Below are 27,309 nucleotides of genomic sequence, written 5' to 3'. Positions count from 1 at the left end.
TGGATGTAATGAATAAAATGTAGTTTGAATAACAGTAGAATTATTTACATGAAAAACAAAGTACAAAAGTGTTTGTGGATTTATTTAATTATCCCAATCAGGTCTTTCTGCAGTGACCAAAACAAAAAAGTAATGGTGATTATTATAAAACAGATTTGAAGCAAGTAATATTCCACATTAATAAATTATCTGCTTTGCTCTTCAAATTAGAAAAAGTGTTTTAAATAATATATGGGGTAAGATGTTCATTTAAAGTTTGGTTTTATTACATCATGTGATTCAGGTCCAATTTGAGATCTACTGCAAAAATAGAACATATTTTCTATTTGATCTGAATTTCTCTAAGTCTTGCTTTAGCTCAGTTTGAAAATACTTTTTACTCAGTGTAAAGAGACCCCAAAATGTTTTTTCTGGCTCACAAATGGTCTGTGCTTAATTGATGTACAGATGTGGTATAATAATGAAAGAGTCATTTTGGAACCATTCTTCCTTCAAGTGAGGAAAGGAATGGGTAAAGGAAGAGATTAGAGAGGGAGCTACTTTGTAAGAATGTGAAATCCATCTGGTGTAAGAAGATCACCTAGCATTTTCTACTGTAAAATAACACAGCACTCAGGTTGTGCTTCTTAAGATTAAAGATTGTAAAATACATTTTATTCATTTATAACTGAATCATTGAACCTTACTTTTTGTTCTTGACAGACTTCACAAATTTTAATGGTCACTGAAGGAACAATCTCTTCAATTTGCTGAATTCTTTTCTACTAGAATTACTGTGAAGCTGGTATGTTAGTGACTTTTGTAATTAATTTTACAGGTGAAAGAAATACATCAGATGCACAGAATATACTGGGCACATATGGGAATATGTTTGATTATACTATGGGAAGCTGGGGGAGTTTTTCTGAGCATGATTACGTTATTGTAATTAGTTCTATAGTCCAGACATTCATTGGATAACTGTATTAGCTATGGCATAACTGTTGTATCAGGACTACTCTGAAACTAATGCCTCATAGTCTGTTATGTTGCACCACGACATCAGAGGTGGATGTTGGTGGTATGGCAGTAGAGGTTGAACCTTCCCATCAATATCCCATCCCACATTGTTGCCATGTGACAAATGGCAGCAGGGGGGCACTGGGACAGAATGGTGTCTGACACGGAAGTGTGGATAAAGCAGAAGTGTGTCATTGAATTCTTCCAACAGAAAAAAAAGCACACACTGTCTTTCATCAATACTTGCGGGACGTTTATGGAGACCAAACAGTGGATGTGAGCACAGTGAGGCGGTGGCAAAAGTGATAGGGGTCACCTCTGTTAGTGCTGATTTTTACAAACGCAGTATGCAGGTTCTTGTTCATTGCTGGTGAAAGTGCATAGCTAATGGTGGTGACTGTGTTGAACAGTAGTGTTGTCTAGTTCGGAATTTTCTCTGTTGAATAGTGTTATCCTGCTTTTAGTATCTGTTGTAGTTTCCACGGAAATTAATAGGAGGCATTACTTCCAGAGCAATTTACATATGTTAACTGTTTAAAATGGATGCACTTTACACGCGTCCTAAATACTGGGTCAGGTATTGATTACATTGGAAAAGATCTTGCTTATTAACTCCTTCCTTATTTATGTGTTTATACATTACCTAAAAATTAGAAATATATTTTTCTTTTTATATTTACATATCCCACAGCCATTATTTTCAAAATTTTATCAAGTTTTTCCCATTATATAAAGATGATGATCTTTTTAGCACTGTGAAAATTGCTTACTTTCTCTCCATTCAAACGCAGAAAATGACATATTGCTTTCTCTGAATATTATTTTTACCAAAGAGATATTTCATCCAGAAATAAAGCAAGAAAACAAATGTAGTTGTGCACATTTAGACAGAGACCTCTCCAATATGGAAAATGTCACTCCACGCTTATATGTTGCTAATTCAAAGTAATAAATGTCAGTGTTTAGAAGTCACAATTTATTTAAGAGTAAGCTGTGCTGGATTAGATCAAAGATCTGTTTAGTCAAATACCCTGTCTCTTGACAGTGGCCAGAAACAGAGTAGGCCTAGGATAATACTGGGAAACTTTGCCTGTTTCCAACAATCTGAAGTTTAAGGCTTATTTAGTCAGAAAATTCATTTGGGCTGTTATTCTTAATGGTCTTTGGTATATTTTTCTTCCATAAATATATCTAGCAGCTTTGATCCTAGTCATGCTTTTGGCCTGAGATAGCATGTGGCAGTAAGTTCCTCAGTTTAATTTTAACCAGTGTGGACAATATTTCCTCTTGCTTGTTTTAGATCTGCTGTCTTCCAGTTTCATTTTACACCTTCAGGTTCTTTTTGTATGAAAAATTGTGAATAACTCCTGCAGCTTGTTCTGTTGAAGACATTTCTGTCCCATATTTGATTAGGAATAGTTTTCAGTCTCCTTCAAATCTTTGTTTGTGTTATAATTTGCCTTCCATATGAAATTCTCATATCTAACATCTCTAATCACTGGACTCTGAGTAATGAACAAGCTTTGGAGATGGTGAAACATGAGGAATTTCCTCTTTCACTGGACAGCCAGAGAGGCTCAATTGCCTTTTCTCACTGAAATCCCAATTGGATGTGGTCTGCTCCTTCTGACAGGGTATTTAGAGGAGGGATCATAAAAATAAGGCAAGGAGTTCATAAAAGATCCTCTAATCACTATTAATTTCTGAAACAGAAGCAGCTGTAGACTGAGCTGCAGTGTTTGACCAAGGAGTGAGATGCAGAATTCTAGAGGATAGAAAATGGTTATAAAAGGTAATTGTTTTCTGCAGTATTACTTGGCCTAGAGTGAATGTGTTGTACGGTACATTTCTGGCAATTAATTCTCTGAAGTGCTACATTTACTGTACATACCTGTCTTTTCTGCCATAACCAAAGAAGGGAAACAGTTTGCTGCTACCAGAGTATTTCATCTAGCTCATACCTAGCGTTCAGCATCCTCAGGATCCCCTCATACCTGTACAAACAACTACCATGGGGGCCAGATAAATCGTTCTGACAGTGGAACTCCTGACTTCTGACTTTCCCTGAGGATCCTGCAACCCTTTCCCACCACATCATGTACATGTGGTCTCTTCATGTGACAAAAGAGGGCTTGGGGAAGGCAGTACTCCAGCTAGGTTCTTTTCTTGCTGCCAGAAAAATTTTTTCCAGTCTGCTCTCCCTTGTCTGGAGGAGCCCCCAGGAGAAGGGGCAGCCAGGAAGGATCCTGAGGCTGGATGAATCACCCTGTTGGATCCTTTGAGGCTAAAATAGTACTATTGGAAAGAGGCAATTTTTGTTAGCTATCAGTGAGGCTCTATGATTTCTTCTAGACTTGAAACATTCTGCAAATCAGTCTTACACTGACATTAAGTTGATGACATTTTTATGTACAGAAAAGCACTTTTTTATAATGTTGAGGTTTTAGAAGAATTGTTATTTTGTTTCTCTTCAGAGATCACTTCTTTTTAAGTTTTAGTAAAAAACTGAATCTGTATTTACTTCAGGAAGAATATAGGTAGATTCAGTAGAAGGTTTAACTGACCTTCCAGTCAATTTGGCATTAATCCTGAAAGTGGCTCAGCACTATTGTATACTCAAATATAGCTCTCAGTAGTAGTTTGCAGTAGCAGAATATGTGAATGTGATTTGTTTGTTTAAAATGTGTGTTACATAGAGATTGCAGAGCAGACTCACTGGGGAATCATGCTGCCATTTCATACTGCGGAAGGATGCTAGAATCTAGAAGTGTCTAAGCCAGCAAACTCTGTGAAGCATTTTTGGCAAGATTTTCGTTTTTGAATCTGGCTTTTCAATATAATTTCAAATTAAGTAAAGTTTACCATTTGTTTTATTTAAGGCTGCTTCTGTGGCAGAATTTACTACTTTGTATAGACAGGTGATATGGCAGGTCAAAAAATGATTCTGTATGTCTGTGGTGGCTAGATTTTACAGCGTCTGATAGGTTTTTATGGAACCATTTGGTGATCTCATCAACAACAAGTCTATTGTTTCATTACTATCAGATTCAGTGTGTCTGTGATTAAATCAGCAGAATGGAGAACATGAAGGGAGTGCTGTTCACGTTGCAATCATTTCCATCTGTTACAAATTTTTATCAGATGTTGGGAAACGGCAGGCAAAATTCGGAGCAAGTGTTTTATCCAATTTCCAAGAAAAAGTGATATGTAATTGGCATGTATTGTCCCTCTTAGTTCAATCTATCTACTTAGATACTTCAAATGTCCAATGGCATACAGGTATTATAGAGCTTATAGAAACTTATTTCCATCTTTTTGTGCATTATTTTCCTCTGAAGGCTCTAATGATGATATAAATGTTTTGGTACTTAGTAATCATGAGCACTGATAACACTTTTTATAAAATTGAGGGTCAGATTGAGGCTTGGAGAGGAAAATCTCCATTAGGCATATGCTGCTGTGCTAAATAGCTTTGCCTCAGTTGATGATGTAGAAACTGGCAAGTGGAATTGGCTGGCCAGTAGCCAGTACTGTTTGCCTTAGAGAAGTGGGAGAGGAATCCATCAAGCAATAGGCATAATGTCAAGGAATGAAGTCTTCTGTTTTTTCTGAAATTCATTTTGGCATTAATTATTCTAAAAAAGTGTTTCTGTTTTCACTGTAAATGTCTGAGATGCTCTTAATCATCAAGGTTGTCAGTGCAAAGAAAACGTTTGAGATGGATTTGTGTGGTCTCATCTGAGGAGTTAAAAATATTACATTTCATTAACATAATTTACTGAGATTTCATTGAATTTATCCTCAGCTCGATGTTAGAAGTCTGCAGTATTTGTTCTACACTTTTTCATGTTTCCTCAGAAATTTTTAATGTTGAGAAAATGGTTATCTTTTCTGGAGCTTCCCCTGTGATTTGACCATTTTGATATGGATTATCCAGTTTTGTATACAGTATTCTCAATTGAGCAACACTGTTGTTTCTGTTAGAGCCTCTGTAATAGTTGTTATATTATCCTCCTTAAATGTGAATTATAACACAATATGTTATATGTTTGTTTTTTTCACAACTACAGGTTAGTGGAGGCACTCACCAAGTTGTTGCTAATAAAACTCAGAATCTTTTCATAAGCTCGTTCTGTAACTTTAGAGCCGTGTAAGGCATACAAGATATATTTACTTCTGCAGAGTCTCCTTCAATTTTGTAAGAGAATTTCATCAGAATATCTGAGAAGGTGACTAAGATCATTTTTTTCATTCTCTACTCCTGACTTAAAACCCTGTAAAATCACCATATTGTCTGTAAAATCTCCTGATTTTGGATATTCCAGAAACATTACTGTCAAGGATCTACTTCAGTTTTTTAGATTATTCAACTTGAATTATTACCTTTTGCTGTACTGTAAGTTTACTGCTCATTCCCAGATCAGCTATATTTTTTTTCACAGTGTACTTTGTTTTCAGTTTGTTCACACCATTTGCCTTCTCTGATAGCATTTTTAAAAGCTCTTGTTTATAGCGTTTTTGAATGTCTAAAGCACTTCATTTTATTGTCCATTGCTGTATTCATCCACACCTTCACCAACATATTGGGGTGAAACTACTTAGTAACTAAAACAGCATAGAGATTCGCCATTAGGAGTGGGTTTTTTTAGGTATTTGAAATTATTCATGAGAAGTTGCCATGAAATTTACTGTGTTTTCTTGATCATTCCTTTGGTTTGAAATATATGGTATTTGTTACTATCAGAGCATTTGATACAACATAGTTTTTTTAAGGTGAGTTAGTGGAGCAGTTGTTCTTGAGTTCCTTCGAGAGGATATTCTTTGGAGATTTAACATATTTCAATTGGTTGATAACTCTTCTTCTGGCTCTGATAGTACATCATCTTGACCTCCAAATCACATCAAGTTCTTAGAGCTATCTCTCTAGCATCTTCTTTTGAGAAAGCTGAAACAAATACATCATTTATCTTATCAGCAGTGGTTTTGTTTTGCTTTATTATTCCCTTTAATCCTGTGTGACCTAGTGACCTCTACCTTCTTTTAAGTTTTCTTGTTTTACTTAATTCAGTCGTTTTAGCATTAATACGTTCAGCTGTTTCCTCTTTAAAGTTTGTCATAGCCCCTAACGTACCATCTTCTACAATCTATACTGCCAGCCACAGGCTGAAGTTTAAAGGTATAAAACTATTTAGTATGAATAACCTATTAAACTTTGTTGTCACACTAGTTTCTTGCCCTTCTGGTCCCTTTTTTGTGAGCTTTTCATTACATCTTAGTTCTTGTTGTTTTACAAGAAGCAGCTATGATTACTTCCAAAGCATTTAGTATTTTCTTTAAGACTTCTTTTACTTATCTGGAGAAACCATCCTTCTAAATTTTCAGAATGACTGATGAAATTGATTTGTTTCTTCTACGATAGAACAGTATAATACAGTGGTCTCAGTTTGACAGTAAGAATAATTAAAGACAAGGATAAATGGCTGATAGAAAAATATGCTGAATTGGTTAACTAAAGGACAACATGCCAAACTAACTTGCCTCAAGCTATTTATAGATCAAAAACAATCCTTTTTTACAGGCTAAATATATGATAAAAGGAAGGTTAAAAAGAGGAAATTGATAAAATGAAGGACATTGAAATTTAGAAGAACTGTAAAATAGATAAGTTACTTAAAGAAGAACATAAATTATGTAGTAGGAGCTTTTAGACAAGTTTATTAAGATAGTTCCCATTTTAAGTATTCAGTAGCAGTTTAAATTTGGAGGATGGTAACCAACAATTTGTATTAAGTGAAGCTACAGGATAGTATAAAGCTGGATAGTAATGTTTAGGAAATAGAAGTTACTTAGATATTCTAGTGGAAAATTAAATATTCATAGAAGTTTAATTGATAGAAATAGAATGAAGCTTGAGTCATAAGATTATGTGATTAGGAACTAAAACAAGAATTCATTATACAAACTGTCACTTGGAAGTGACAGATGAGGAAGGAAACTTGTTAACCACAACAGCCAATCAAGACAACAAAGAAAAAGGTAAATGTGCTTCTATCACATGTGAAGCTACATGTTTCCAGTTGATACAGATACACACCAGTTGTTCTGGTTAAGGTATACCAGCAGTCTCACAGAGGTTTTCTGGTTATTCTTTTTAGTTTATAACAGAGTTGCCTATATTACATTAGCCAAGGTTAGGTTCTTCTCTTACTCTGGAAAAAGTTAGGTTCTCCTATTTGTTTCAGAATCTACTGTGAAAATAGAAGTACAGATAATGCATAAAATCATCCTTAAGATAAAACTATGATTTATGCTTCTATACATGTGCTGATGCATACATCTGTCGTTTCTGGCAGTATAGCCAGTGGCTGAACAATATAAATGAAGCAACTCTTGTAGGGAAAGCTAATACCCTTTATTAGGCTAACTGTGAAAGAAAAATAAACTAGCTGAAGAAGAGCTCATATGCCCTAAAACTTGTTTTTTTTTTTTTCCTCTCCAGCTGTGTTAGTTGCTCTAACGAAAGATATTGCTGTCGTTTAATACCTTTCTTCTTGCCTATGTTTATATTTCATGCTCGGTCTGTAGGTCCGGCTGTTCTACTAAGCTTCTTCCAACAGAATAAAATGGTAACATTCTTCATCAATCTCAGCCTGTGTGAATTCATTGCGCAGTACTGCAATAGCTGGCATGATATGCAGTTTATACTCCAGCGTGCATAATTACATTAAAATAAAGTATCAGATAATTGATATTCTAATCATGTGATTAGAATGGTTTGTGGAAATGGAAAGACAGTAGTGGATGCCAGAATATTCCGTAATAAATATGCCAGTCATATCATTTTTCAGCATTGAAATCATTCAGTAGTCCTAGATAAAATATATAAATAGTAGTAATTCATCCATAAACACTTCTGATGCTGAAGTTTTTTTAAACTACAGGTTAAAGTACTAATTACAAACAGTAATATAGCAAATAACCCTTTTTAAACTAAGAGTTACAGTACTAAGTGCAAATAGTAACATAGCAAATTAAAGTCAAGAAACAGCATTAACTGTTAGCATGTCCATACTGCACTTAGCACCTACATCAAAATATATAGTTCAGATTTCTAACATAAAGACCTGGTGAATGTCTTCTACCATTTCTGTATGACATAATCACAGAATTGCAGGGGTTAGAATGGACCTCAAGACATCAAGTTCAATCCCCTACTAAAGCAGATTCCAAATGGGTCTTGAATATCTCCATAGGAAGAGACTCCACAACCTCTCTGGAAAACCTGTTCTAATCACCCTTACCATAAAGAAGTTCTTCTGCATATCATCTTCTTATGTGAGATGTATCTGCGATGTACTACTATCTGCAGAAGAAGTCAGACATCTGTCTGACTCCTTCCTACAGCAAAACCAGGCTGGCAAAAAGACATAGTGTATATTCCAAATCCATAATTTTCGATTTGCCTTCACAGTTATGCAGTTGTAAAATTTCTTGCAGTGTCAACGATGAAGAGTAATGTATTCCAGATAAAATAAGATTCTTGAATCCTAGAAAAGTCTTAGATCTACATGCCAAATAGAGGAATTTGCTACCCATTCCAAGAATTGTATGTTTTGCAGGTACCCTAAGGGGCAGAAGAGGGAGTATTGGAAAAAGTCTCCAGGACTGTGACATTGTAGAACAACCATTTCCCTTGATCCTTACTCGCATTCTGCATATAGTTGTACGAATATGATAATTTATGTTGCTTTAATTTATCATTAGAGATCTAATTGAAAATGCTGTTTATATTTTAACTTAGAATTGGAATTCCCAAACAGAATATTACTTTTTTCTTTCTTTTTTTTTTTTTTCCCAAGAGAATCTAGCAGAAATCAAAAGCAGTCATCTAAACAGGGATTCTTCTTGGTGTTACTGAGATCTGTGCTTGTCAGTTCTAGCATGGCCTTTCATAGCTGCTATTGAAATAATACGCATTGAAAATTATCATTAATAAATATGAGATAAGAGATTATGTAATTCTTCTTATGGAATTAATGAGTTTTTTAAAAGAGACATATCTGCCTATAATAAGAGAGAATTGAGTCCAGAACTGCTTTAAAGGTTTCTAGGTTACATTTTGAAGAGATAAGAGATAATATTGTACCAGATCTTGATTTTATCTTTAAACTGAATTAACATCATCCATTCCGCTGTTTTTACATGAGCAGCGTAAAAGTAGTTCACATTAATTTTATTATATAGACATACATATTAACTTCTAGAATAGTTTATACTTGAAAGCAGTCTACGAGAAAATTGAAACTGACAGAAGATGTTATCGGATGCGCTACTCATGTAAAGATTGTACTTTCCCATGACAATCACAGAATGGCCAGGATTGGCAGGGACCTCAAGGATGAATCTCCAACCCCCCTGCCACATGCAGGGCCACCAATCTCCCCATTTAATACTAGCCCAGGCTGCCCAGAGCCCCATCCAATCTGGCCTTAAACACCTCTAGGGATGGGGCATCCACAGCCTCTTTGGGCAGCCTATTCTAGCACCTTACCACTCTTTCTGTAAAGAACTTACATCTTGACATTCCTTTATTATTTATATAGTTTTAAAATGACTTTATAAAATTAATGTGTTTCTTTTTATTCTCTGATAATGTTTACTTCACGTAAACTTAGTAAATAATTCTACCACTTTAAGTATAGCCAGTTAGTAGTAGTAGTCCTCTGCCACTTCTGAATGAAAAGCTAGCACAAAGAAATGAGAAGAAATGGCCTTAATAATGTTAATAATGTGATTATAATACCGTAAAAAGAGGAAAGGAAATAACATGCCGCACCATCAAAAATGATCATTTAAACTAATACTGGTTATTATAGAAAACATTACTTCCAAAGATTAATTCTTGCTTCAACTAAAGCACGCCTGTTAGAAAAACACCACGTCCAGTGTTGGGGAATATTCTTCAGTTATTCAATGACTGAGTATTTTCTCCATTATAAATTCACATTTACCGGAGTGAATCCTCTGTCTATGAAGGCTGCTTGTATTTTTTTTGGCATCAGCTAAGTACTTGAGTTGTGAAGGAAAATCAGCTTATTTGATGCTGTTTATACCAAGATCAGGGAATGACTGTATGTTAGACTAATCCCAAGCAATTTGGGCCTCCCTCGGGGCTTAAGTGGAATTTAAAGGAAGAGTAGTAACTACTCTGCATCGCAGAGGAGTTTATACTGGAGCTTGGGTAACTGGAGAGTGCCTGGAAGGCTAAGTCCTGAGGTATTCTTGTGATTGATATATAGGTATCAGATGAGTTTTAACATCTTTTGGGCTTTGTCATTACCAATATAATGTTGAGTACATGCATCTTTTCACTAAATCACATTTTGATAAAGGACTGTGCCACTTTACATCCTATGAGAGTCTGCATGGTGCTTTTACACTGTTTGGCTGCATAGCACCACCAGGTCACTCCCATACTCCATCTCCTCTAGAGAACGGGGAGAATATGGGATGAAAAAAAAGTTTCATGAGGAGATGACTCATAAAATAATGTCACATGCAAAACAAACTCAGTGTAAGGGAGATTATTGTAATTTATTGCCTGCTGCTAACAGATTTGAATGCTGAGAGCCAAATGCATGCTGTGAAACAGGGACTGGGACTGCAGTCACGCGGTAACACTTCCAGTCTGCTGCTCCCCCTGGCCACTGTGCCCTGCTCCACGTGGGTCCATCCTGTGGGATGCCGTCCTGCCCCAGCTGATGCTGTGTGGGTTCCCCACGACAGCAGCTCTCCAGGCACTTCTCCACATGGCTCTGTCCCATTGGGCCCACCTTCAGGAGCTGCTCCAGCACAGTCCCACAGGTGGCAGCTGCTCCAGCCCTCCTGCCCCACTGTGGGATGCCCCCATGGGCTGCAGCTCCGTCCTGGCGCTGCTCTTGCAGAGGTATCCATGGGCTGTGCCTCCTCCGCGCCTCAGCCTCTGCTGCACTGTGGTTAGGGTTAGCATTAGGGTTGCTTACAGCACTTAAGCTAAGTACGCAGTATAACAAGTGTTTGTTTACCACTAGAAAGCAGATCTTTTGTTACAGAAGGTAAGAGTTATGTTATTAACCTTTAGTCTGGTTTTCAGTCTTCTTCCTCTTTCTTTTTATGAGGATGGAATCTTGATCTGCCAAAATCTGCTTTCTTTCAAATTCAGTGCAAGGATTAGAGGAGATCAAGCAATCTCCATCAGATTATGCACAGAGCCTGTGCAGCCATATGGATGACTTCAAACTGCTAGGCTTTTCTTACTTTCTATGATTTGTGACGTGAATTTCTGAAACTATATTAGGTTAGGAGGCAAGAAAATCATGCAGTTTATATATTGAAACAATCAGTGGAAATAATCTTTTCATTTTGGGGATTATAGAAAATTGGGGAACATTGAAAGATTTTCCTGGCCAGTATTTCTGCATACACATGCCCGCTTTGCCATGCAGCACATAAAACTGCAGATGAATCGTGTAGGTACTTCTTAATGTGAACTGAATTGTTTGAGATACATTGTTCTACTTTGCTGGTGGCTTAGAGATTAGCAGTCAAATATTATTCAGGATTTAATTTCATTTAGTTTATATAACTAAGTTGGAAAATTAAAGACAGAATGAAGAGTTATCAAAACATAAGAATTGTTCAGGGATGCCCAACGTGGATGTAGAATAAAGTCACAATGGGAAGGAAATATTCTGGTTTAAAAGGAATATGAAATCAATTAAAAAGAAAAGGAATATAGCAAAGAATGCTTCAAATTAGAACACCAACACCAACCAGAAGCAAGAGTCACTAAAATGTTGATGAAATTACCATGAGGCTTGAAGCAAGTGAACAGGCATCTTTTCAACAACTTAGATTAAAAAGAAAGGGAAAAAAAAAACTCTTGACAGACTATATATATTGAGTCATCTGCTGTACAGAATCATAGAATCATTGAAGTAGGAAAAGATCTTCAAGATCATAAAATCTAACCAACAATCTGACCCATCAATCTGAATCTCATCATTAAATCATGTTCCTACATGCCACGTCCAAATGTTTTGTATATACCTCCAGGGATGAGGACTCCACCACTTCTCCGGGCAGCCTGTTCCAATTCTTGACCACTCTTTCCATGGAGAAATTCTTCTTGGTACCCAATCTAAACTGCCTCTGGTGTAGTTCCAGGCTGTTTCCTTGTGTCTTATGACTTGTCATCTGAGAAGAGAGACTGACACCCACCTTGCAATGGCCTCCTTTCAGATAGAATCATAGAATCATATAAAATCATAGAATTGCAAGATTGGAAACAATTTGCAAGATGATCTAGTCCAACCGTTGTCCCATTACCATTGCTACCACAAGTCTTTAAACCATATCTCGTAACTCCTCATCCAGACGTCTCTTGAACACTGCCAGGGACGGCGACTCCACCACCTCCCTGTGCAGCCATTCCAGTGCCTGACCACTCTCTGAGAGAAAAAGTTCTTCCTTACATCTAACTTAAACCTTCCCTGGTACAGCTTGCGGCCATTTCCTCAGGTCCTGTTTGTCACCTGAGAGAAGAGGCCAAACCCCTCCTCATCACAACCTCCCTTCAGGAAGTTGTAGAGTGCAATGAGGTCTCCCCTGAGCCTCCTCTTCTCCAGATTAAACAATCCCAACTCCCTCAGTGTTCCAGACCCCTCACCAGTTTCATTGCCCTTTTCTGTACAAATTCCAGGGCCTTGGTGTCTTTTTTGTGGTGAAGGGGCCCACAACTGAACATAGTACTCAAGATGCAGCCTCACCAGAGCTGAGTACAGGGGGATTAGTTCCCTGCTCCTGCTGGCCACGCTATTTCTAATGCAGGCAAGGATGCTGTTGGCCCTCTTGGCCACCTGGGCACACTGTCTGCTCATGTTCAGCCGAGCATCAACCAACACCCCCAGGTCCCTTTCCTCTTCACAATCGTCCAGCCACTCATCCCCAAGCCTATAGTGCTGCATGGGGCTATTGTGGCTGAAGTGCAGAACCCAGCATTTGGTCTTGCCTCATCCTATTTACCTCAGCCCAGCTTATCTAGATCCCTCTGAAGGACCTTTCTTCCCTCAGGCAGATCAACACTACTTCCCAACTTGGTGTCATCTGCAAACTTACTGAGGGGTACACTCAATCCCCTCATCTAGGTCATCAGTAAAGATACTAAACAAGATGGGCTCCAGTACCGACCCCTGGGGTACACCACTTGAAACTGGTCACCAGCTGGACTTAGCTCCATTAACAGCTACCCGCTGGGCACAGCCCTCTAGCCAGTTCCTTACCTAAAGAAGTGTATACCTATCCAGGCTAGGGCAGCCAGTTTTCCCAGAATACTGTGAGAGACCATGTCAAAGACTTTGCTGAAGTCTAGGTAGACTACATCAACAGCCTTTCCCTCGTCTACTAGTCCGGTCACCCAGTCATAGAAGGAGATGAGGTTGGTCAAGCACGACCTGCCATTCATGAACCCATGCTGGCTGGGCCTGATCCCCGGGTGCGACACACATGTTTTGTGATCTCACCCAAGATGATTTGCTCCATTACTTTCCCTGGTACAGACTTCACACTGACAGGCCTGTAGTTCCCCGGATCCTCCTTACAGCCCTTCTTGTAGATAGGAGTCACATCAGCAAGCTTCGAATCTTCTGGGACCTCTCCAGATAAAAGATGGCCTAGAGCAGCTCAGCAATCACCCCCACCAGCTCCCTCAGCACCTTAAGATGGAGCCCATGGTCCCATGGACTTGTGATAGTCCAGATGGAGAAGGAGCTCTCTAACACCATCTGTAACTGAATCACCAGTGGCCTTCTTGACCACCTGGGCACATTGCTGGCTTATCTTCAGCCAACCATAAAGATGGCAAAAACCATTATATAAAAAAAATATTCATAAATATTTATGGTCTGTATGTGGAATGTGCAGTATGCATAATGTGAGGACGGTAAAAAGTTCACATCCACTGACAAGGGGCTACATCTTTTTAACTGAATTACTTGTAGAAAACAAGCCTAATTAACTAGTCAAAGACTTCAGTGAAAGCTGAATGTTTTCTGCTTTACTAATGTTAATTTCTAGTGAAAAACAGGAAATTACAAAGAACTGTAGGACTGCCATCACAGTCTAAATGTGGCAAAAGGTACAATACCAAGAAATGAACATACGTAATTTATCCTCTCTTCTTTCCTAACTAGATGTAACAGATTGCTTTTTTTGTTATACTCAAAAGCAAAGAAGATGGCTAGTGAAGTTGTAATCAGTTCTGTAATCAGTTACCATGAAGGCTTTTGGAATTGCCTCTCTCCCCTGCCTATCATTGGTGAGCCTAAGGAGATAACTGTGTTGCCTCTTAGAAAAACTGAAGTGAGAGGATGTTACAGGTTTGAAGAGATGACATTTTTGATTTATAAGAAGAGTTTATAACTATTGCTTATAGTACAGGTAGATCCAAGCATTTGTTTATAAACACACTGGCATTCTTGCTTGCTTGTGGAATGACTATTAAAAATAATTTGAATTAAATAGCATTTAGTCAGAATGCTACAAGAAAAACTTAAATTACTAATAAATAATAGATTATACAATTGCAAATCAGGAGTGTAGGTTGTACCTGCAGTGTTATACAATGGCTGAAGAACATTTTGGAAAGAAGTGGATAAGAAATGGGTTTATAGTCATTGCAAGAATTAGAGTACTCAGTGCAGTGATGACCTTGTATTCTATGTGAATCAAAACAAAGGCACCAAGTATGCAATCAGCAATGCTTTACTGGAGTGTTTGAACCCATCATATTTAATTCTGAGGCCAGTGTTCAGAAGGATTGTAGACATATTGCAGGGAGATATATAGCAAACAGGAGCTACTAAAAGTGATGAGAACATCCTTTTCTTTAAAAAGAATGTGAAGAAATTCAAATTATTTCATTTGCTGAAAAGAAATCAGAGTAGTAGATAACAGTGCAGAGCTGTTGGTTGAACATTCATTCAGATAGTTTACCAGGAAATCTGATAGTTTCACTATGCATTTTATATTTAAAATGCAGAAAGAGATGAACCTGAAAACAGCCAGTGTCTTGTGGCTTCTATATCGTGGAGATTCCATGAGTCAAACAGATGCATCTAAAAACCCTGGAGTTAGGCATTTTCTTCTGAAACTGATTGTCTGGCTTTTTCTTCTGCAGAATAAACATTCTGATTACAAATAATTTTGATATAAATAAGAAAAATGAACAATTCTTTTGATATTGTTGTTCCATTGTAGTTTTTTACTTCAGTAAGTAGTTTTTGGTTTTGTTTTCTCATAGTGCTTCCTGGAGCTAACTTGCCTAGATCTTGGCAGAAAAAGAATATTGTCTGTAATTCTTCTCAGAAACATACAGTATACAATTTGTTATATGCATATAGGCATATATAGACAAATACACATATACATAGCTGTTTTATCTTGATCTTCTAGGTGGAATATATGGTTGAGCTAGCTGATGATAATTATGCTTGGCACTGGAATAGTGTAAGCTTATTGGTAATGTTTTTGAACAGTTATTATCTTTTAGGATGTTCAATCAGGAAAGGTTACTAAGGGTTATATAATCAAGAGATTGTAGTAATTGTAGAAAAATGAGCAGGCTGACAATTTCAGATAAAAAGTTAAAAGCTGTTGTTTACAAATAAGCTAATGCTAGTCTTTATTTGGAAAACTGTGGCATTAATTTATTCTACAATATACTTTGCATTCAAAAGCTATAAAGCTGAACTGTGTATAGGAAATTTGGTCTGTTTTTAGAAGTAGTATTTCCAAGCCAGAATCCAGCTTGGTACTTAAACAGTTTCACCTAAGAGATCTTCACAGAATGTGGAGATAAAAGATTTTAAGAATGAGCTACACTTCTGGTTTCAAAAAACAAAATTTAGAAAGGAAATGATTTGTTGTTTTGTACACAATACTGGTAATACACTTCTCAAAGAGAAAATTCAGTTTTGTGTTACTTGTTTGGTTTCCATTTGTGTGTTTGGGACCTTCAAAATGGGAATAAGTAAGCAGAGGAGGATATTGGAAGGCTCTGTTGAGAGAGAGAGGAAAGCTTCCAAACTAGCAAAAGGGGAAAGGAAAGTAAGAGCAACAGGAGATTCTGTTGCATAACAGCAGGACCAGGAAAGCAGTGACGTAAGCTTTTCACAGACAAGAGGCAACAGTGCAGCCACATACCAACAAAAGCTAATTTACATGAAACATGAGTGCAAATTTACTGCTTGCAAAGGCCAATTGTTAAAATATGAAGGGATGTACAGACCAATTTGTGGGCCCCCATGTGGATTCTGCCTTACGTCATCAATTTCATGTTCTTCTGTTAAACAGTTATTTCCAATTCTCTTCCAATAAGTTTGTCTTCTGAGTGTAGCTTGGCTTTTCAGTTAATCAGTTCTTGTGGTTTCCTCATTACCATGAAGGCTTTTTGAATTGCCTCTCTCCCCTGCCTAACGTTGGTGAGCCTAAGGTGAGCCTAGGAGGTTACGTAGTTTAGAATCTAGGAGTTTAGAGTTCCAGAGCCAAGTATCATAGTCTTTTATCAACTTACTATCTATCTACTACTGACAATAAAAGGATCTTGTAAAATCACTTTATAATTAGACTCTAAAGGAATTAGGCACATCTATGTTCTGTACAAAGATCTCCTTCCAGTGGAAAAATAAAAGGGAGATGCGAAGAATGAATAATTCTTAAAGAATAGTTCATTCTTCTTCCACGTTACTTTAATATAACTTAGAACTTCTAAGTGTGTCCCTCTTAAAGAAAACCTTTTGATATGCTGGTCCACGTTACTCTAAGTGCCATTTGTAACCACCTCTTGCTGAGTGGCAAAGAATTCAGTTTCTTTGAAGAGGAGGAGGGAGAGAGAATAGTTTTAATTGTACCTAGCAGTGTACTTAAGGAACTTCAAGAAGAAAATCATGTGGTTCCCAGGCACGTACAAAATAAATAGGAACTTAAGTTTTGGAAAAAGTGGAAAATACAGATTCTAACACCAAAAAAACTGGAAGTAGTTATTGGTGCTTTCATACTAGTGTAGTGTATGAATGCAGAATGAAATTTAAGAAATTGAATTTTAACGTATGGAAAAGCTTTCTCATACTGAGGATGATTCATCAGTGCAAAAGGTTGCCAAGAGAGGTTATGGAGACTGTGTCTTTGGACTCCGAAATACAGACTGGACAGTGCCTTGAGCAACCTGCTGTGACTGGCCATGCTTGCAGAGGGGAGTTGGAATGAATGATCTTCAGCAGTCCCTCCTTATCTTTTTTGTGATTCTGTGAAGAAACGTAGAATTGCTCGGGTTGGGAAGGACCTCCAAGATCTTCAAGTCCAACCACAACCTAACCATGCTACCCTAACAACCCTCTGCTAAATCATGTCCCTGAGCACTACATTCAAATGGTTTTTAAGCACACCCAGGGATGGTGACTCAACCACCTCTCTGGGGAGCCTATTGCAGTGCTTAACAACCCTTTCTGTAAAGAAGTGTTTCCTGATATCCAACCTAAACTTACCCTGGCGCAACTTGAGGCCATTTCCCCTCATCCTGTCACCTATCACCAGTGAGAAGAGACCAACTCCACTGTCTCTGCCGTCACCTTTCAGATATTAGAAGAGAGCAATAAAGTCTCCTCTCAGCCTCTTCTACCCCAGACTAAACAGCCCCAGTTCCTTCATTTGCTCCTCATAGGGCATAATCTCCAAGCCCTTCACATGCCTTGTTGCCCTTCTTTGGACCTGCTCCAGCACCTCAATGTCCATTCTGTTCTGAGGTGCCCAAAACTGAACACAGTACTCAAGGTGAGGCCTCACCAATGCTCAGTACAGGGGCAGGATTACTTCCCTACTCCTGCGCACCACACCATTCCTGATACAAACCAGGATGCCAGAGAAAGATATTTCACTTGATATTGGCACACTGACTTGCATATTTTTTTTCTGCTGTTACCTCCTGTTTGTTGTCATAAAATTTTAAAATTAAGTTAATTTTCATATGTAATAATTTATCCTTAAATAGATCTAATCTTAATCACATCACAGCTACATTATCTGTCCATGTAAGAAATCAAGAATGCTGGCATTTGTTACTTCCATAAACTGAACTTTATAATACATGTAAAATTGATTTGGCACTGCTTCTGTTTCAAATTCTTTTTGTGGTTCTTATAGTTAAAAATTACAATATTAAATTAAAAATACAAGTGGGAGTTCTTTGTTTTATTATTCATGTCCTTGACATATTTCTAAAGGGCTCTTAAAATAAGTCATCTGTTATGTCCTTTTGTTGTCTTTTCTAATGAAAATACAAGCTTTCTTTGGTTCTAATTGATTCTTAAGCCATGTTCCTAGCATGAGTGAGTCAGTACATTCCCTTCGTTTATATCAGAGATTTACTGCCCATTAACTTTGATTCCGCTTCTCCTGAGTGGCTTTACATTCCCAGAAGATTAAATTCTTGTAAATATTTTTCCCCTTCCAGTGAGGAGCTACGGAAAGAAGCACGACAGCTGAAACGTGAACTTTTGGAAGCAAAGCAGAAAAAAGAAGTGCAAACTTTAAAACCCAAAGAAAAGGAAGGTAAGAAAAGGAAGCTATAGCAGATATTGTTTGGATCTCCAATTAACATCACAGCTTTAAGTTTCTTCAGTAGATTCATTTTCATAAATGCATTCATTTGCATAAATGTGGACAATATATTGTCAAAATAGATGGTGTTTGGTGTTGTTTTTTTTTTTTCCAGAAAATTAGTTTTCAATGAGAATGGGGAGTGGTAGTAACAAAAGGATACCAGTACATAAATAAATTGTACAGGTAGCATTTATACTTTCAAATGTTCTGTAGCTATGTATGTGAATTTGGGCAAGCTTTTGAATTTGAAATACAGTTATTTCAAATAATGAGTTAAATTCTTAAGGGCACATACCTGTTCTGATCTCTTCCAAAGTGGAAAGTTTTCTTGACTGTTCAAATGGAAAGGCACTTAAATGCATATGCTAAACACTGAACTCAGAGCTACTGACTTTAAGATTCTGCACTTCTTCTCAATGATATCAGTTGAACTTAGAATCTAGAGGACAGTTTCAAGATTATCCTTCAAAAACTTTAGCAAAGGGAGATGGATCTTTGGACGCACACTTTTGTGGCAGAAAAAAAATTACATTCTGTTTCTTAATAAATGTACACAAACTTTCAAGTATGTAATAGGTAAGGTGAATTTTTAGTGCATAAAGATGTCAGATATTATTAGCTGAACTGAAAAAAAATTCAGGCTTCTTGGCACTCTGGAGTTGCTAGATACATTTCTGGGTTGCAATCTTCATTCATCTCTCAACAGCATAAAAAATCTGAAAGAAAATATAAAAAATCATTTACAGTAACATTGCCAGATTATACACAATTTAGAAAAGTGGTAGAAAGTGTAACATAATTGTTAGATATTGTCATAAATTCTCTTGAACAACAGCTGAGCTTGATCAATAATCAGCCTGGAAAATTAAAAAAAATCAGTATCTGGAGCTTGTATATGTAATATGTCATCATATTGTAGAAAGTAGTGGCCCTAAGAAGACTCTAGAAATCATACTTAGTCACCAACTGAATATAAGCTTTCCTTGGCAAGACAGCAAATGCAGTCACTGGACACGTGAAAAAGAAGTGGAAAAGTAGAATAGAAAAAGAATAATCCTTATGTGCATATATGATAAATGAAACAGAAGCATGCCTTGTATGGCAGTTGTAATACCATTGCTTAAACATAGCCCTGTTGGGTGCCAGTTATGTCAGAGGACTTATGAAGAATAATTGGAGGAAATCCACTTACATACTGATAGACTAAATTAATACTTGGACATCAACAACAGATAAAACTATGGTACGATTTGAAAAGATAACTTTTATTTTTAGGACAAGATGCTGGGGGAAAGGAAAGGAAGCTTCATGTATTAGTTTTTTTTAAGTTTCTTTGAAGTAAATTGCAGGCAGGATATAAACCGACTGAAAAACTTTATGTAGCAGCTAATGGTAAAAATAATATTGGTTTCCCTTTTTGAGCAGAAGTGGTCTACTCCACTGTTACGAAATATATATGGCAGGAAAGAAACTATTCACCAAGTTATTGGGATATCTAACTAAAAATTCTGAAAATAAACACATTCCAAAATGGAAGATGAAATTAAAAAGATGTTAAATTAGATGCAAATGTTGATGGGCAAAATGATTAATGAAAATGCAGTAAGAGGAGAAGAATGAGCAAGAAGACGTTTTTTCTAGACAGAAAGGAAATAAGCTTGAATGCTTAATTCAGTCTGTAGCAGTCAATTTTGTTTATATAGTACAGAGGATCTGTGACATAAGGGAAACATTCAAGTACAGAACAAATAAACCAGAGACTACTTATTAGGTGCATTAAAATTGTTCAAACTTGTTGGAATTCACTGAAGCTTATTGAGGGGCTGGCTAAAGCACTCCCAGAGACATTAACAAAACTTTAATAAAATGCTTTAAGATAACTGTAATCAAACTGGAAGACAAGTATCCCAATAATCAGATGACTAGTGATATGAAGAAAGGATGCCCCGTCCCTAGAGGTGTTTAAGGCCAGATTGGATGGGGCCCTGGGCAGCCTGGTCTAGTATTAAGTGGGGAGGTTGGTGGCCCTGCATGACAGGTGGGTTGGAGATACGTGATCCTTGAGGTCCCTGCCAACCTTGGCCATTCTGTAATTCTGTGATAGTAAATTCAGGGCACATCAGTGGCATTTAGATAGCTTAAAATCGAAGAAATAGAAGGCCATGGTACAGAAAAAGGTTAAAACATGCTGTAAAATACATACAAAGTGGCATGTTTGTATGCGAGACAGTTGTCTGTTCAACTTGAGTGGGTTTTCAGCCTGAGTATTTTGCTCAGATTTGAGCAAATTCCCTTTGAAAAAAATGGTGAGAGACTTCTTGAAAGTTCACAAAGCAGAGCAACAACAGTTGTTGTGGCAAGCATAACATTTGAAGATTTTAGGAACAGTGGTTATTCAGTTTAGAGCAGGGATGACATCCCAAGTCGATTTATATTAAAGAACTTCAAAAGTATTGAAGACTACCATGGAGAGAAGGTTGTTCTGCATAATATCTGTGGAGGGGACAAGAGGTAGTAAGCTTCAATTAAAGCTAAAGAGGTTTGGGTTAAACATTAGAGAAAACTTCTGGAATAGGTGACCTACAGAGTGGAACTTCCCAGCTGCAGATTAGGCAAATATTTCTTTAGATTGGCTTAGAAAAGTCTGATACTGTGTTTTGGTTGGGATGGGCTTATATGTTCTCTTCTTCAATATTCTGTGAAGCACAGCTTAACAATAAATCAAGAGAAAAATAAAATGTGCCTGGAGGAAGGTTTTGAGGGGAAAGAGAAACTAAGCATCTTGTTACCAGTGATGATAGCTTTATGGAAGCATTACAGAAAGTATTGTATTTACCATCTCTGAGTCTTTAAGTTATGCAGTTAAAATAAACATTTATATGTCTGCAGTAAGGTATTACTGTCTTTGATTTTTGCTTTCTCTCCACTTACCTTATTTTTGTATTCTCCTGAGTTATTTTATCTGTTATCAGAGAAAGTTGCTATCCTAATGGTTTCACTTTTTGAGGAAGACTTAACACAGAGAAATAAAATTCACCATATGATTGAAAGAATGAATTTTTTTTCTGATAATAGAGAATCTGCCACTGAAAAATGCACACTAAAAAAATAAATGTGAAGGACTCGTTAAACATGCTTTATTTGGTCTTAGAGAAAAGGAATTTAAAATGTTTTATTTTCACTATTGTTTCTACCTACTGCTTTTTAAAAATCGTTCTTCAGTTGTCATTCACATGCCTATCAATCTTTTCTCAGTATGGAAAGAGTAAGTACAGTTGACAGGCAAGTCCAAGGTAAAAGACGAAGCTTCTTGCAGAAAGAGAAATTTTAATTCTCTGGAGAGGTGAAAATTTAATAAGAATATTAAATATGACATACATCTTCATTAGTGTTTTTACTGCAAACCAGATGTGTGTTTTTGGATGATGCCACATTAAAAGATGTGTTCCAGGAATGCACCTGCTGAGTTTCAACCAGTAGCCAAAAATAAAAGAGCCCCAAAGTTCACAGTGAGATGATCAGGACATTAGCAAATAATTTGCTCCTATTTCATAGTGTTATTGACCAATATTGAAGTAGCCAGAGTTTTCCTGTCTTTCATGAGTTTCAGCATTATACCTGGAAGTAGCCATAGACAAAAATAAGGTGAGTCTGTCCGCATTTAAATAAAACTTTCATTTTCATTATGGTTTGTAGGGAGCTGAAAGCAGTTCTCTGGAATTTGCCTTTGACACCTTAACCAAATGTTTACATTTTTTCTCTAACGCCTGTTAAAACATTTAAGTTCTGAAGTATCAATTTTGAAGAAGGTGCAGATTAAAATGACTAAATAACATTCTCTGAATGCAAACCTACTGTTTTGCAGTGATGTTGGGATAGTAATTTAGGAACACTAAGCAAAGACCTCTAAACTTGCTAGATGATTGTAATTGTGAAGACAGCGTTGTAGATGTTTGTAAATCTTGCAATATTGTTGTAGTGTTATATCTCAGATTTAGCTTTGGTCTGTGTAACATCATCATATTTACTGCACTTTGTGATGGGTGTGTTACGAAAATTACAACCGGACGGAGTGTTCATATTGGATCTTATGCTGTTTGAAAAACGTGAAAAAAGAATTTGTTGATCATGAACAAGCAAAAGTAAATGTCACTAGATTCTGGTACAAGAAGTAACAGATTTAAGGAGGGGAAAATATGTGAAGAATGCCACTGAAAATAAATAGAAAGTCACGTTGAGGTGTTAGGATCTCCTTAACACTAAAGGGAAAATAATTACAGAAGCTAAATGGGAAAATGGGAAAGCCATACTGGTGTGATGTAAGATATTTCAAGTTTGTACAAGAAAACAAACTGAACATGAATTTATGTGTGATTCAGGTATGATCATGTGATTGTTACTACAAAAGCTGTTAACTGTAAAAGCATGGTAATATTGTGCTTGCTTCTTAGTGCAATTGGATACAAAGGAGGAAAAAAAAGAAAAAAAAAAAAAACCTAGCAAAGAACTGGATGAATTTATTATTACGAGATAGTTGAAGGCATTTATAATTTAGGTGGAAGGTGGTGGAACCTTAGTGTTTAATATGGCAAATGTAAAGAGTGAAGAAAGATACCTTTACTGCAAAGCAACCATTTACAACTGAAGAATAGCAGAAAAGACCTTATTCTACATTCAAACTTCAGTTTGAGTATAATAAATTCTAAAGTTAAAAAAGTTAAAAGCATTTTTATATCGTAGCTCACTTAATGATTTATCATCTGACAAATGTTAACAGTTTACCTTTTCTGAGTTAGTTTGCATACAAGAAATTGCATGTATTACAAACTGTCTGCTATCAGGCAATGACAGTCCATAGCAGGGGATTGTTCTGGTGTTCTCTTGCTGTCCTCTTGGGAGCGTGAGATGGAAAGTAAATTGTGATATGCTGGATCAGTTATGTCTGTGCAGATGATGCAGACACTTGCACACCTGCCTCAGAGCTACACAGCATTAATACAATATTGTGCTTGTTTAAAAAAAACTGCATCTAAGCCTAAAATTATAAGCATAGCTTGTAGAAATTCAGCGGTGAATAGTGTGAGAATCAGAGTAAAGTTGTACAGGTCCTTTTCCAGGATCAGAAATGATCTGTCTAATGAATGAATGATGACAAGACACATCTATTTTACATCCACTGACAAATTAGTATTGTATCACATTCAGCATCATTGCTTTAAACTTTCCATGATACACATGAGGGCTGCTCCAAAAGTGCTACTTCTTGTTTTATTATGTTGGCCCATGACATCACAGGTGGATATTAGTGGTATGGCAGTAGAGGCTTCCCACCAGTATCCCATTCCATGTTGTTGCCGTGTGACAGATGGCAGCAGAGGGGCACTCTGACAGAATGGCGTCTGACATGGAAGTGCACATGGAACAAAGGTGTGTCACTGAATTCCTCCATGCAGAAAAAATGGCACCCACTGACATTCATTGATGCTTGCTGAACATTTATGGAGACCAAACAGTGCATGTGAACACAGAGGCAGTGGGTGGTGTATTTTAGCAGTGGCAACAGTGACAGTGATTGCTTCCACTGATGCTCATTTTTCTGAATGCGGCATGTAGGCTCTTGTTCATTGCTAGCAAAAATGCATAGCTAATGGTGGTGCCTGTATTGAAGAGTAGTATTTTGTAGCTGAGAATTTGCTCTGTTGAATAGTATTATTGTATACTTTATAACTGTTGTAGTTTCCATGGAAATAAATAGGAGGCATTACTTTCAGAGTGACTTATGTATTACGCGTACTTATTTTTTCCACATTCAGAACATTCGAGAAACTAAGGAGGATTAGGAGTGAAAATTTAAGTGTTTACATTGTTTCAAGAGGACAGAGATTAAAAAAAATAATTCCCTTCTTACAAGTTTGATTATAACCAGCTTTCCAATCTGTGAATACAATTGTTAACTATGCCAGACTGCTGTCAAGACCTTATTTTAAATAAGATGTTTTTCTTTTATGTGACATTCACTGCAGTGATGCCAGAAATTACATCAAACATTATAATTTGAGTGCTGAATTACTTCAGCATTTTGAAGTACTTAATCAAGTGTTTGAAAAAGATGTACTTCAAAGTTTTATTGCGTAAATCTGTGAATACACTCAAATTTGCTCTAGAGAAATATCTTGTTTTCTTAATTACATGTTGGTTTTAAGTAGTTTTCAAGTGCTATTTTCTTTTTCTCCTTAGAACACTTTTGTAAACTATCTGATAATCTTTTAATCTTTGAATCTCAGCTCAGAAAGCAAATGGTATCCTGGGCTCCATCAGAAGAGGTGTGGTAAGCAGGGACAGGGAGGTGGTTGTCCATCTCTACTCTGCTCTTGTGAGGCCCCATCCAGAGTACTGTGTCCAGTACTGGAGCCCCCAGTACAAGAAAGACAGATGTTGGAGAGGGTCCAGAGGAGAGCCACAAAGGTGATCACCTCCCCTACGAAGACAGGCTGAGGGAGCTGGGCTTGTTCAGCCTGGAGAAAAAAGGCTGCGGGGTGACCTCATTGCAGTCTTTCAGTACCTAAAGGGAGCCTACAAACAGGAGGGGAATCAACTCTTTGAAAGGGTAGATAACTGCAGGACAAGGGGAAATGGTTTTAAATTGAGGGAAGGAAGATTTAGATTGGATGTCAGGGTGAAGTTCTTTACAGAGAGAGTGGTGAGGTACTGGAACAGGCTGCCCAGAGAGGTTGTGGATGCCCCATCCCTGGAGGTGTTCAAAGCCAGATTGGATGGGGCCCTGGGCAGCCTGGTCTAGCATTAAATGGGGAGGTTGGTGGCCCTGCATGTGGCAGGGGGTTGAAGATCCTTGAGGTCCCTTCCAACCCAGGCCATTCTGTGATTCTGTGAATGAAGAAATTTAACTACCATACATGAGAAAAAAGAAAAGCCACAACATAATAATCTAATTACTAATGTAAAAATCAGCATGAAGAGTAAGGCTCCTACAGCAGCACAGATTATTATCTAGTTTGTAGCAAGAGAACTGAATGATTGAAGTGTTTAGGAAAGTCTACAAAGCTAGCAAGGATGCCAGTTTAAGATTATGTCTTATTTCTGTTTTTATTATTAAGTCTTTGTAATGTCAGTGGCATGTAAAGATTTGCTTAAATCCTGTCAAGAAGTCTTCTTGACTTCTGATACTATAAGAGAATTGTTCATGTTTCAGAAAACTACAAAACCCAAATTTTGGTTGTTTTGAAATTATGTAGCATAAAGCATGTTAAGAATGAAGATTTGTGGGATATGAGTACAGAGTATAGCTCCACTGTATCAAAGTGTGCATCCTGAATATTTCATTTTTGTGAACTTTCATTTTCTTCTCCTGTTTCAGTTTTTATTTTTTCTCACTGAAACTGTCTTTAAGTAATGCCCAGCATGCATATTCAGCCTCTTCTCTGCTAAATTAAGTGCTTTTCCCTCTTCTTTCTCTGCTTGCTAAAGAAAAGATGACAAAAGCCTCACTGTAAGCCAGATGTGATTTTAGTAGTAATCTTAAGCATGTTTTCAAAATCAACTGACATTAGAGAATTAACCACATTTTAGCCTGTGATTTCTGTAATGTGTGCCTAAAAGCTGCCAAAGTTCAGAGACGATTCACTAGGAATTTCCACTGTCACATTTACAGTCCGTTATTAGCAGGGCTTGCTTTTTCAAACAAATGTTTTGAAGCTCTAAAAATCACTTGTAAGATTATGCTGTTTAAGTTGGCTAAATTAACCAGTAAGTTTGTTCTGAAACTGTTATTTTTCACTGTAGGAAACTATATAATCCAGTAATAAGCTCAACCCTGGAAAATCATTCTGTGAAAAAATGTATTTGGTTGTTCACTAGTAATAAATATGACTTGACTCTTGCCTTGCTCGTTAGATCCAGTAGTGGCTCTTCAAGAACTTAGAAGTTCCAGAGTAATAGTAACTGACTGATAGTTTAAGATGTGAGGAAAATAACAATTTAGATAGTTCTAATAAAAAATATACTAAAGAGTAGATTATAAATTCACTGAAGAGCAACTGTATATATTGTTTTTTATTGTATTTATATTTTCTGATACTTTGCAGTAAATAATGTTTTGTTTGTGTAGCCAATATCTTAGGTCTTAATTACAGAAATTAACATAATCAGAGAATCACAGAATGTCTTGGTTGGAAGGGAACTGAAAGTTCACCCAGTTCAAACAAACTCTCCTGTGGGGTTGAACAGTTGCCCCCAGCTCAGGACTACCAAGGACCCCATGCAACCTGCTCCTGAATACCTCCAGGGATGAGGCATCCTCAGCTTCTCTGGGCAGCCTGTGCCAGTGCCTCACTACCCACCTCCTAACATTTAATCTAAATCTACCCTCTTTTAGTTTAAATCCATTCCTCCTTGTCCTATCACTATCAGACCATATTAAAAATTCGGACACCTTCCTGTGTATAAACAACTTTCAAGTACTGGAACGCTGCAGTGAGGTTGCAGCTTTAAACAAGGACTGTATTTTTCTAATCTACCAGTCTGAGGGCATAGAAGTTCTTGGTTTTCATAAAGTGGAAGGTAAAATTCAGTTGTAGTTTGTGAAATGGAAGGTGTCTG

General features: G+C 37.1%; 1 protein-coding gene across 1 annotated transcript in view; it reads left to right on the top strand.

The window, feature by feature from the left end:
* CWC27 (CWC27 spliceosome associated cyclophilin) overlaps positions 1-27,309 on the top strand; it is a 111,790-nt gene that overhangs the window by 57,866 nt on the left and 26,615 nt on the right. The window contains exon 11 of the mRNA XM_031608221.2: positions 18,545-18,642. Within this exon, the coding sequence (XP_031464081.2) occupies positions 18,545-18,642 (98 nt within the window). The remainder of the gene's footprint in view (positions 1-18,544; positions 18,643-27,309) is intronic.

The sequence above is a fragment of the Phasianus colchicus genome, chromosome Z (genome assembly GCF_987193195.1).
Source record: "Phasianus colchicus chromosome Z, bPhaCol1.hap1.1, whole genome shotgun sequence".
In the NCBI taxonomy this organism is placed as follows: domain Eukaryota; kingdom Metazoa; phylum Chordata; class Aves; order Galliformes; family Phasianidae; genus Phasianus; species Phasianus colchicus.
The sequence above is the reverse complement of the archived record's forward strand: the minus strand, read 5'-3'. Positions and strand labels throughout refer to the sequence as shown.